The 12,289-nt window shown below is 61.5% G+C and overlaps 1 protein-coding gene across 6 annotated transcripts in view; it reads right to left on the reverse strand.

Moving 5' to 3' along the window:
• SYNGAP1 (synaptic Ras GTPase activating protein 1) overlaps positions 1 to 12,289 on the reverse strand; it is a 33,472-nt gene that overhangs the window by 10,643 nt on the left and 10,540 nt on the right. For all 6 annotated transcript variants that reach the window (XR_010748145.1, XR_010748147.1, XR_010748146.1 and 3 more), the window contains exons 4-13: positions 10,676 to 10,767; positions 9,521 to 9,642; positions 6,681 to 6,834; positions 6,383 to 6,481; positions 3,320 to 3,946; positions 3,057 to 3,201; positions 2,689 to 2,833; positions 1,015 to 1,251; positions 683 to 884; positions 300 to 478 (exon numbers count right to left, since the gene is read on the reverse strand). Coding sequence is in view for 3 of the 6 variants with exons in the window: in XM_066359644.1 (XP_066215741.1) it covers positions 300 to 478; positions 683 to 884; positions 1,015 to 1,251; positions 2,689 to 2,833; positions 3,057 to 3,201; positions 3,320 to 3,946; positions 6,383 to 6,481; positions 6,681 to 6,834; positions 9,521 to 9,642; positions 10,676 to 10,767 (2,002 nt within the window). In the remaining 3 variants the exon portion in view is untranslated. The remainder of the gene's footprint in view (positions 1 to 299; positions 479 to 682; positions 885 to 1,014; positions 1,252 to 2,688; positions 2,834 to 3,056; positions 3,202 to 3,319; positions 3,947 to 6,382; positions 6,482 to 6,680; positions 6,835 to 9,520; positions 9,643 to 10,675; positions 10,768 to 12,289) is intronic.

Below are 12,289 nucleotides of genomic sequence, written 5' to 3' on the forward strand. Positions count from 1 at the left end.
CCTGGATGAACTGCGGCTGAGGGACAGGAGCAGGGTGGGGGGACAACGCCCACCAGAGCTGGCAGAGGGACCCCGGGGCTTACAGCGCGCCAGGGCCAGAGGAGCCGCTGCACTTTCTCGGGGCTTTAATGGGCTCTGCAGCCTAACCGCTGCCTGCGCCTGGCTCCTCACCACTTTCTCTGACTCCTGCCCCTCTGACCTGCCTCTCGGGCCTCAGGTGCTCACGGAGCCCAGGGCGGTGTGCCGGACATAGAGGTGCAGGTCTTGGGGCACGGGTGCAGGCGTCCCCAGGTGCTCACCTGTTGAGGTCCCGCATCATGTAGCCCTGCATCTCGGCCGAGGGGCCCCGCAGCACCACAGGCTGAGACCGGACTCGCTCGCTCTGGCGGCTTGGCTGCCTTTGGATATTGGGGTTCCTCAAAGCTGTGCTGATGTCATTGAGGAGCCGGGGAAGTGGGCCCAGCTTCAGAAGGGCTTCCTGGAAGAGTGAGGCTCTTACTTGGGGGGCTGAGGATCCGGCTCCCCAAGGGCCTCAGAGGGTGTGTGGGGAGGGCGTCTGAGCTGGGGGAGGGAGTGCTGACGCGTCTGGGAGCGGGGAGGGAGGCGTTCTGCTCAGGGTGGCCGCTCGGGCCACGGGAGCCTCCAGGCACAAGTGGGCATGGGCAGAGGGGCACGTGCTGACCTTGCTGAGCTGGGGCAGCACCTCCCAGAGCAGGGCGTGCAGTGTGGAGAGCTCGCGGCCCAGGTCGATGTAACCCTCGAAGCTGCTGCTGTTGGTGAGCGTGTCCAAGTTGGAGATCTCGTACAAGAACTGCTGCATGGAGCCCCACTCCAGCTCCAGAAACTCGTTCATGAAGCCCAGAAAGTCCTCCTTTGAGGTAAACCTGGCCAGAGCATCCAGAGGGCCGAGGTCACACACACACAAGGCCTTCCATGCCCGCCCCCCATCTCAGGGTCGCTGGGAACTCCAGAGACCCTCGCGGCCCGGCCCGGCCCAAGCCCGCCTTCCCGTACTTGGAGAAGTTGGCCAGGTTCTGGATGACCTTGGCGATGAGGGTGAGGGTCCGTGAGGTCTGCTCGTCTGGGTACTCCTGCATGAGCCCGAAGAGACTGGGCGACATGATGGCCGGGCAGAGGAAGCGCAGGAAGAGGGAGGCGCTGATGAGCCTGTCGGCGATGTCCTCCCGGCCCCGCTCCGCGCAGCGCAGCCGCCAGGACGCGAACACCTCCTTCAGCTCCCTCGGAAACACGCTGGGGGGCAGGGCGGGGGGACAGAGAGAGAGAGAGAGAGAGAGAGACCAGGACTGAGCCCCGGAGACCCTCGGCTTCAGGGAGCACGCCGAGGGCGGTGGCGGGAGGCGAGGTGTGGAGTCGGGTGATGGAGGCGGGCAGGGGGCCCGCCGGAGGAAGACGGAGGCCGCGGGAAGAAGAGGGCGACGGCAGAGGGACGGACAGATCAGGCGAGAAAAATGGAGGGGGAAGAGGTGAGGGCAGAGACACTTGGGAGAGACGGGGGCTGTGTGAGAGAGACAGGAAAGGAGAAGAGAAAGACACCGGGGAGAGACAGAGATGGGAGAGAGGCGGAGGGTCACTCGAGGTACAGGGAGCTCGGACCCCCCAGCTCTTCTGAATTCCAGGGCAATGAGGCGTGATCCCCAGTCCCTGGGACAGCTCAGAGCTCACCGCCCCACCTCCCGTCCGCCTTGATGTCCCCCTGACGCTTCACACCGACTCTGGTTAGAACAGAGCGCACCATCGCCCCACACCTGCAACGGGCTCCCCTCCTGACTGCCCCGGCTCTGTCAAGGAGGCCACAGGTCTCCCGGAGTCACCCCGACTCCCCACGGACAAGCCCCTTCCTTTCCACTTGGCCAACCACTGCTGGGGTCCTCTCCTCAAGAGGGTCCTCCCCACTGCCCTTCTCTGCTCTGCCTGCCAGCACCCGGGCCAGGACCCGGTGCCCCCGCCGGACTGGTGAACAGGAGCCCCCAACTAGTCAGGACTTCGCTCTCCCTCCTCCGCTACCCCCCCCCACCTCAGGATCTATCCTCTCGGTCACGAGAGTTCCTGCCACCAGCGCCATTAACAGCATACCACGACCTACTAGCGAACTCAAACCCCTCACCCTGGCAGCTGAGGCCGTCCATATTCTAACCCTAACCCCCCTGTCCAGACATCTGTCTCACCACGCTCCGTGAGCCACATGCTCCCTTAAATCTGTCCTAACTGCTGTCTCTTGAAAGCGCCTGCGCCTTCTCACCTTCCCCATGTGCCTTCTTCACAGCCTTCTCCTGCAACGTCTTCTCCCCCCACCATATCCACAGAGCAGAACCTGACCCAGTCTTCACAGCCCTGCCCTGGGGGCGCCTCCTCCAGGAAGCCCTCCCTGCTTTATCTCAAAGCTCTGCTGTCTCTGGCCTCATGTTACGTGGGGGACCCTCACTTGGCACTGAAGACATCCTACACTGTCTCGTGGCTTTCACATGTCTAAGCTGTCCCCCCTCATTCTGACAGGACTCTTCTGAAGGCGGGGCCCAGACCTCACTCCTCTCTGCCTTTCCCAGCACCCAGCATAATGCTCTCCCCGTAACTGGTCCCCAAGTCCTCTCTGAGGATGGACAGATGGATGGACAGATGAACACATGACTCCCCCGAGCCCGGCCCCCAACCCGGCGTCCGCAGTCTCACCAGTGGGAGTTGACCACCTTGCACAGGGCCAACTCACAGCACATCCGCAGGTTGGCCTGGTGCTCCGCCAGACTGGACGCCGTGCACTTGATGGGGTCCACCTCGCAGTTCTCCTCGGACTCATACAGGGCACGGATAAACTCCCCTGGAGGGGCACGACAGGGTGGTCACACTCTCCAAGGACAGGGGCAGCAGCTGCGGGCTTGGGGGACTCTCAGAGTTGGGTGGTTGAATGCCTGTGTCCAGAAACTCAGGGGTCAGAAGCATCGAGCCTGAGGAAGGGTGGCCTCGGGCCTGGAGTAGCCGGGTTTAGGGCCGGGGGGGACATCGGGTAGGTGTGGGAAGCAGGGGCCTGAGGAGGGCCATACCAATGGCATCCTTGAGGTATTTCTGACCAATCAGTCTCATGTACTCCTCTATGGCTTTAGTGGCGAGCGTGTTCTCGCGGAATATGAGATGCTCCCGTTCCATGAACCGGTCCACCTCAGACATGGCCATGTCCGAAAGGAAGTCCTGGGCCCAGGGAGACGCAAAGGTCAGCCTTGGTGCGGCCCCAACCCATGAAGACAGAAGGGGCCCTACCCTCCCTGCCGCCCCTCCCTGGGTCACCCTGCCCCAAGGCACAGCGCACCTTGGCCTTGCCCGTGCTCTGCAGGATGTGGACCAGGGCGCTGGCGACCTCCTCCTTGCCCTTGACGCTCAGGGCGGGCTCCAGGACAGCACACAGCATCCGGTAGTGGTTGGTGACGTACTCCGCGAACTCCTTGTACAGCTCCATGGGCAGGATGCTCATCGTCTGGTAGCGCGCCTTCAGCCGCACAGCGGGGCAGCCTCCTTTGCCCTTGCCCCCTGACCCGCCCCCCGAGCCCCCGCCCCCGCCCGAGCCCCCCATGCCCCCAGAGCCCCCGCTGCCCGTCGGCAGGGTGACGGGGTACCACTGCTCCGTGAAGTGGCGCCCAGCCAGGGTGGCCACGGGCACAGTCACCAGGCCGACATAGCCCGCCTTGTCCTTCTTGCGCTTTTTGTCCGAGTCACGGTACAGGTGCAGACGCAGGGCACGGACAGCTGGCAGGTTGTTGAACTCGAAGTGCTCGCCCCAGAAGACGGTGTCCCCTGAGGCGGCGCGGGGCTTGGAGGTGGTGCGCGCATACAGCATGTCGTCCAGGCAGAGCTCGCAGTAGTAGCGCTTCTTGGGCGGCAGCTCCCGGGCCTCTATGATCCACAGTTTCAACACGTTGTCCACCCGCCGGCTGTTGTCCTGGCGCGGGGTGGTGGGCATGACAGAGGACGAGGGACAGACAGAGAGACAGACACCAAGAGAGGAGACGCCGTGAGCAAGTGAGACAGTCTCTGAGACAGCGTTGTAACGCGGGCCACCAGTGCTCACGTGCAACCTGAGAATGTGACCCCGTTTGGAAACAGGGTCCCTGCACACATCGTCACATTGAAGAGTGGCCCCACAGGACAGGAGTGGGCCCTAGGCCCCTTGGCTGGTGTCCCCGGGGAGAGGGCAATGGCAAAGCAGAGCCACACAGAGGGCCACGGGAAGGCAGAGGGTGGCGGGACCCACGCACACGCCACTGGAGCCCCAGAGACCACCGGCCGCCGCTCTGAGGAGGCGGGTTCTCCCTAGTTCCCGAGGAGCCAGGCCCTGCCGGCTCCTCGACTTTGGACACTGAGCCTCCCGACCTGCGCAAGAACAGTTCTGCTGTTTAAGTCTGCGGCCCAGTCTGCGGTCATTTGTCACAGTGACCCTGGGACACTCATATAGGCGGCTCATCCATCAGACAATGCAATGTCAGTGCTGGGAAAAGTTTCACAAGCCAGAACCATCAACCAAAAACATTAAGGTAGTGTTTGAAGAGGAGAACGGGGGAGTCCTAAAAAGACAACCAGGAGTTAACGTGAAAAACATAAAAGAACTGCATCAATTACGGGATGGGTGCGCAGTGCAGCTAGTGTGGAAAGGGCCTGGGGACACTGCCGACCCCCAGGTTGTGGGAGGCCAAGGTGACGCTTCACCGGGAAGCAGGGCTGATGGCATCTAGCATCTTGGGTCTAGTTCTTTAAAAAGAACACTGAGAGGCCCTGGCTGGTGGCTCAGTGGTAGAGTGTCAGCCTGGCGTGTGGACATCCCAGGGTCGATCCCTGGTCAGGGCACACAGGAGAAGCTTCTCCTCCCCTCCCCCTCCCCTTCCTCCCTCTCCCTCGCTCTCTCTGTCTTCCCCTGCCACAGCCATGGTTCAACTGATTTGCTGGCCCCAGGCGCTGAGGATGACTCCATGGAGCCTCTGCCTCAAGCACTAAAAATAGCTCAGTTGGGCCCCAGATAGGTGGAGCATCAGCCCCAGACAGGGTTCCCAGGTGGATCCCAGCAGGGGCACATACAGGAGTCTATCGCCCTTCCTCTCACTTAAAATTTAAAATAAATAAAATAAAATAAGTAAATAAAAAGGACACTGAGAAACAAGGGGTCCCGTGGAAGAGGGCCACCAGGACTGTGCACTCACTAGAAAATGGGATACAGAGAACAGCTGATGGAACCGAGAGCATTTCTCTCAGGAAATGTAAGGCTCAGGAAAAACAGACTCGCAGCATTTGTGAGCCAAAGGAACCTCTGAGATCACGTAACCCAATTCCACTCCCTCCAGTTTCACGGAGGAGAAACCAAGGTCTAGGGCAGGGGTCGGGAACCTTTTGGCTGAGAGAGCCATGAACGCCACATATTTTAAAATGTAATTCTGTGAGAGCCATACAACGACCGTGTACATTACACATTATCCAATAAAAATTTGGTGTTGTCCGGAGGACAGCTGTGATTGGCTCCAGCCACCCGCAACCATGAACATGAGCGGTAGGAAATGAATGGATTGTAATACATGAGAACGTTTTATATATATATAATATATATATATATAATATATATATATATAATTTTTTTTTTTTTACAGGGACAGAGAGAGTCAGAGAGAGAGAGAGACAAATAGGAACGGAAAGAGATGAAAAGCATCAATCATCAGTTTTTCGTTGCGACACCTTAGGTGTTCATTAGTTGTTCATTGATTGCTTTCTCATATGTGCCTTGACCGCGGGCCTTCAGAAGACCAAGTAACCCTTTGCTGGAGCCAGCAACCTTGGGTCCAAGCCGGTGAGCTTTTGCTCAAACCAGATGAGCCCGCGCTCAAGCTGGCGACCTCGGGGTCTCGAACCTGGGTCCTCCGCATCACAGTCCGACACTCTACCCACTGTGCCACCGCTTGGTCAGGCTGTTTTTTATTTTTAACATTATTTTTTTATTAAAGATTTGTCTGCGAGCCACAGGTTCCCGGCCCCTGGTCTGGAGACCCGGCTAAGTCACAGTTGTGTCTCACAGAAACGCCGCGAACAGGAGCTCGGCAGCCGCCTGTCAGGGGACTGGCAGACATTTCTGCTCGCAGGGGCAGGGACCAGAGGACTTCCGGAGGGCCACCAGCTCTGTAATCCAGCCTATGGCTTCTCCAGCAGGGAAACACATCATGAGGTAGAATGAAAAAGAAAAGAAATGAGGGACTCGGAGAAACGTGGGGGCCACCCCTGTCCATCCGGGTCCCCTCCACTTCAGCTCCCTCTCCCCCCAAACCTCACCTCCTGAGCTCGCCTTCCCCCTCGACTCCCTGGGCCTGACCTTCGCCCTGTCCCCTCCACTCCTCGCTACCTTGTTGGGTTTTACTGCCCGCTGCAGATTCTCGATCCATTTGTCCCTTTCAGCCGCAGAACGACAGGCAAAACATTTTGTTCCTGATGACGTTGTCACCTAGAGAGGGGCGTGGAGCCAAGAGGGAGCTGACTGCTAGGGGCTGGAGACCCGCCACCACCTCTTCCTCCCCGGCCCTGAGGCTCCCGTCTCCTCGACACTCCCCCCCCCCCCCCCGGCTGCCTTCTCGAGGCCTCTCTGCCCTGACCCTCCACCTCCCCTGCCCCCTCTGAGCCTCCCCAGCCCCTCGACCCAGTACCTCAAAACAGAACTCCTGGCCCAGAATGGAGCTGTGCACGGGCTTGATGATGGAATCCTCGTCCAGGTTGAGCTCCAGGGCTTCAGCCGCGCTGCTGGGACTCAGCAAGGACTCGTGTGAGTGCGACTCCTTGAAGCTCTGCATCAGCCGGGCCCTGGGGGGCGGGGGCGGGGGCGGGGGCGGGACAGAGTCAGGGCCCCGCTGGCCTCAGGGCCGGGGCCTGCGTCCTCAGTCTGGCTCTACGATGGAAACTGGGGCAGGCGCCCCCTGAACCTGCCTCCCGCACAGACACAGGCACAGACAGACAGAAGCCAGCCTGCTCCCGGGGAGGGGCAGGAGGGGTGCGAGAGAGGCCACAGCCCTTTCAGGAACTCCCTCACCCCGACAATTCCCACCTAGGGAGGTGGGAGGACTGGGGACACCGCCTAGGAATATCTCAACCCAGCAATGGACCTTGGCAAGGCAAAAAAGAACAGGTGGGCCGGGACACCTCTTGGGGGGACCTCCAGAACCCAGAGTTTCGGTGTAAGGGACGAAGGGAGGCAAAGACCAGCGTGTGAAGCTGCCTGCCTGGGCCTGGCACACTGCTGGTGCCGACAGCATTCAACAAGTCAAGGAACGAACGACCGAGGTCAGAGGACAAGCTTTTGCAGAATCTGCGGTAACGTGCTACACAGCCCAAGTTGACTAAGGGGGAGAAGCCCCGGAAACAGGAGGAAGCTGTGGGCAGAAAGGGGGAACGGAGGGATTGAAGATGGGGACTGGGGAGGAGGAGGTGCTAGGGCGGGAAGGAGAAGGGGCAGGTAGGTGCAGACACAGAGGAGAGGGAAGGTGAGGGGGTAACCGGGAGACAGACATGGCCACAGACACGGGGGAGAAGAGGGGAGACCGGGAGCACAGAGGAGAAGGGGGCCAGGGGAACTGGGGACAGGGAGCACTGGGGCCAGGGGGAACTGGGGGCTGGGGGAACTGGGGACAGGGAGCACTGGGGACAGGGGGAACTGGGGACAGGGAGCACTGGGGACAGGGAGCACAGAGGAGAAGGGGGCCAGGGGAACTGGGGACAGGGAGCACTGGGGCCAGGGGGAACTGGGGGCTGGGGGAACTGGGGACAGGGAGCACTGGGGACAGGGGGAACTGGGGGCCGGGGGAACTGGGGACAGGGGGAACTGGGGACGGGGGAACTGGGGCCAGGGGGAACTGGGGGCCAGGGGAACTGGGGACAGGGAGCACTGGGGCCAGGGGGAACTGGGGGCTGGGGGAACTGGGGACAGGGGGAACTGGGGACAGGGAGCACTGGGGACAGGGGGAACTGGGGGCTGGGGGAACTGGGGACAGGGGGAACTGGGGACAGGGAGCACTGGGGCCAGGGGGAACTGGGGACAGGGGGAACTGGGGGCTGGGGGAACTGGGGACAGGGAGCACTGAGGACAGGGGGAACTGGGGGCCGGGGGAACTGGGGACAGGGGGAACTGGGGACAGGGGGAACTGGGGACAGGGAGCACTGGGGACAGGGGGAACTGGGGGCCGGGGGAACTGGGGACAGGGAGCACTGGGGACAGGGGGAACTGGGGACAGGGAGCACTGGGGACAGGGGGAACTGGGGACAGGGGGAACTGGGGACAGGGAGCACTGGAGACAGAGGGAACTGGGGGCCAGGGGAACTGGGGACAGAGGGAACTGGGGGCCGGGGGAACTGGGGGCTGGGGAAACTGGGGACAGAGGGAACTGGGGGCCGGGGGAACTGGGGACAGGGGGAACTGGGGACAGGGAGCACTGGGGACAGAGGGAACTGGGGGCCAGGGGAACTGGGGGCCAGGGGAAACTGGGGACAGAGGGAACTGGGGGCCGGGGGAACTGGGGACAGGGGGAACTGGGGACAGGGAGCACTGGGGACAGGGAGCACTGGGGACAGGGGGAACTGAGGGCCGGGGGCACAAAACCCCGGGGAGCAGGGGTGCAGGGCAGCGAGCAGAGCGTGTGAAGATGGCAGGGGATGGATGGAGAGTAGCGAGCAGTAGGAAAGCGGGAGGGGAGCTGGAGTGGGAGCCTCCACGAGGCTATTTATAGCAGCACCGTCATCTTGGGCTCCACTGCGTCAGCGCCACGCTCCCCCGGCCCCCCGCCCCCGCGGCCAGGAATACCATGCCCTCACCCCCCCTGCCAGCCCCAAATCCAGCTCTAGTGACATGGGAGGGGGGCAGGGGAGGGTCTGACTCACCTATCCCAACCTCCCTACCTGCCTGATCTTGGGGGTGGCCAGACATGGGGGAAAGGAAAGACAGGGTTCTTCCTGGGGAGTGACTGGGGGAGTGGAAGCCCAGACAGAGACCCCAAGAAGCAGACATCAAACGCCCCTCAGTCCCAGCCTCGGTGACAGTATGCCCTGGACGTCTCCGAGGACGCCCTCCTCACACTCCCGTCGCTGGATTAACCCGTCGGCCTGTCCACCTGCCGGCCTCCCCTTGGCTATCCTGCTCTCAGCTGCCCTCCCCTCACCCACCAGATCTGCCAGCACCGGCCCCACTGCACCCTGCTGCCCCTCCACACACCCTTCCACCAGATCGCCCCACTCCTCCCCTTCCCCGGACCCCTCCGGGCCTCTGTACAGCTCCTTCAGTCTGGCCTTCCTTCTGTCGGCCAGAGGAGTCCCTCAGCTTTACCTCCCTTCTCTTTCCCGCCTCTCTGCATGTTCCCTCCGTCTCTGATCCCGTAGCACCCCCCGGCCAAGCCGAGGCCTTCAACCCGGGTACTCGAATAACCCACGTTCCTCCTATCTCACTGGAGAACCTCCCCCCCCGGCACACAACCAATGTACCCCTCCCGCCCCAGCCCTGTACCGGTCATGGTCAGCACTTCGGAACCGAGGCAGGATCTGGCGGAAGCTGCTGGTCCGGTCAAGTTTGGGTTGTGACTTCGTGCGTTTGATGGAGCTTTTCAGCCTCCGGCTCAGGAAGCCTTGCTGGGGGTGGCGGGAAACGGGGACAGGGTGGGTTGGGGCAGGGTCACTTATCCCTACTCAGTCCTCAGCTGGTGCAGTGCCCGGCTGAAGGCGGGGGGAGGAAAAGGGAAGTCTCTAGAGGCGGGAGGAAAGGGGGTGAGAGCCCTGCCACCAGCTTGTCTTCCTCTGCTCCCTGGTGCGAGCGCGCGCACACACACAGACACACACGCACACACACTCACACACAGACACACAGACACAGACACACACACAGACACACACACACACAGACACACACACTCACACAGACACACACACACACACTCACACACAGACACACTCACACACACACACACACAGACACACACACACTCACAGACACACACACAGACACACACACACACTCACAGACACACACACAGACACACACACAGACACACACACTCACAGACACACACAGACACAGACACTCACACAGACACACACACTCACACACACACACACACTCACACACACACTCACACACACACACAGACACACACACAGACACACACACACACAGACACACACACTCACACACACTCACAGACACACACACACAGACACAGACACTCACACACACACACACACTCACACACACACACAGACACACACACACTCACACACACACAGACACACACACACACAGACACACACACACACACACTCACACACTCACACTCGCACACACACACGCACACGCACACACACACACACTTACACACGCGCGCACACACACACTCACACACACTCACACACACACACACACTCACACACACTCACACACACACACACACACACACACACTCACACACACACATCCCAGCTTGGAGAAGGTAGGGGGGCTGGTCAGAGAAGCAGGGGCAGAGCCAGGAAGGGAAAAAGCACAGAGGTAGGGAGTCTCTCTCTCCCCTCCTCCCACTCCTGTCCCCTTTCTCAGAATCCTGGGGCTCCAGCTGAGGCTGGAGGGGAAGGGGGGCCCAGCTGAGCCACATCTGGTGGCACCTTCACTCACCGAGGGCCGGAAGGGCGCAGCGGGGGCGGCTTCCATGCTGTACTGCTTGCCCCCTGGGACGCTCTTCCTCCTCGAGCGACCCAAGTGGTATTCTGGAGGGAAGGCCAGGGCCAGAGGGGAGTCAGAGAGGGGTCGCGGCCACGCCGGGTCTCCAGCCCCGGCCCCGGCACGGGCACCCCCTCCCACTGCCCCTCACTCCAGCCTCACCTACCCCCCGGGAAGCAGCAGGAAGAGCAGCGGCGGCCCAGAGGCTGGCGGTGGGAAGGAGGGGGCAAGGACCCTGAGTCTGAGCCCCCCGAGGGGGACGGGGTGGGAGGCCCTAGGCCCATGACTGGGGCTGGCGGTCAGCACAGGGGCATGGCCCAGAGGGTCAGTCAAACCCAAGTGATAAAGGACATGGAAGACAGGTCCACAGAAAAATGGGTCCCTGGTGTCCACCCCCCCAGGAAGAGGCTAGCTGGGGGGGGAAGTGGGGTTAAGGTCATTGCCCATAAGCAAGCTCTCCTCTTTCCTCAGCTGGGCACATCTCCCACTGGCCCCCTGCCGCCTGGAACCCCCGTCTGCCTGGACGGCCAGAGCTGCCTCCCATGACCCCCTCCCTGGACTGGAGGGGAAAGTCCCGAAAGGCCCGTGAGGAGTGGCCAGGGAAGCCGCCTGGGAACAGAGGATTCAGGGGCCGGCCAGGTAGGGGGAGGGGAGAAGGGGCCAGTTGCACGTGCACCGCAGTGGCAGGGACTCAGAAGTGGGGGGAGGGGAAAAGAGAAGAATGCAGGGGAGTGGGGGAAATGGACAGTGGGGGTGGGGGGACTCCCAAGTCAGGGTAGAGAGAGGAGACGGAGGGGAGGTGAATGCGGATGAAGCCTGGGACTACCAGGAGCCCAGAGGAGTGGTAGCTAGGAGGAGGAGGGAAGCTGAAGCCCTCTGCTGGCAGGGAGTTTGGGGGGGGCAAGGGGCTAGAGGAGAATGAAAGTGGGGGATGCCAAGCGCCGGCTCCAGCTCCAGAATGGCTGCCCAGGCCTGGGCTCCCCCCTCAGCCCCACAGTCACCACTGCAGCCAATGGGGGGGCAGGTGCTGCATCAGGGGCGGGGCTACCATCTCCACAGCAACAAGAAGCTACAGCATGGAGGGGGCTGGACCGGAAGAGCTGCCAGTTAACACTCTCGATTCCAAAGCAAGGGAGGACCACACAGCTACATTCTCACTGCTTCCGGATTTGCCAATTGCCCTAGAATCAGTCCCCCAGGTTCCCTCTGCCTCAAAAAACCAAGTATTAGGAGGTCGGCACACACAAACGTGGATCCCATGACACAGAAGCCCTTGTGAGTCCCTCAGGAAGACGTGTATAAAGCACAGAAACACACACCAAGCTGTGGGGGGACGTATATATGACAACCACGATGCAAAACTAACCAGGGATCTAGGTGCTTAGAGGGCATACAGACAACTGTGAGCACCGAGGTGCCGGGGATCCACAGCCAGACCCCGAGGCCCACACACCCCACTGGCACATGCTGAGACATGTGTGAGCACAACAGGGCAGGGCACACGTGGGCCCAGACACTCACATGGGAGCCGCTGGTGTGGACATGTGGCCCAGGTCCCTCCGGCAATCA

This window comes from Saccopteryx leptura, chromosome 1, assembly GCF_036850995.1.
Source record: "Saccopteryx leptura isolate mSacLep1 chromosome 1, mSacLep1_pri_phased_curated, whole genome shotgun sequence".
Lineage (NCBI taxonomy): Eukaryota > Metazoa > Chordata > Mammalia > Chiroptera > Emballonuridae > Saccopteryx > Saccopteryx leptura.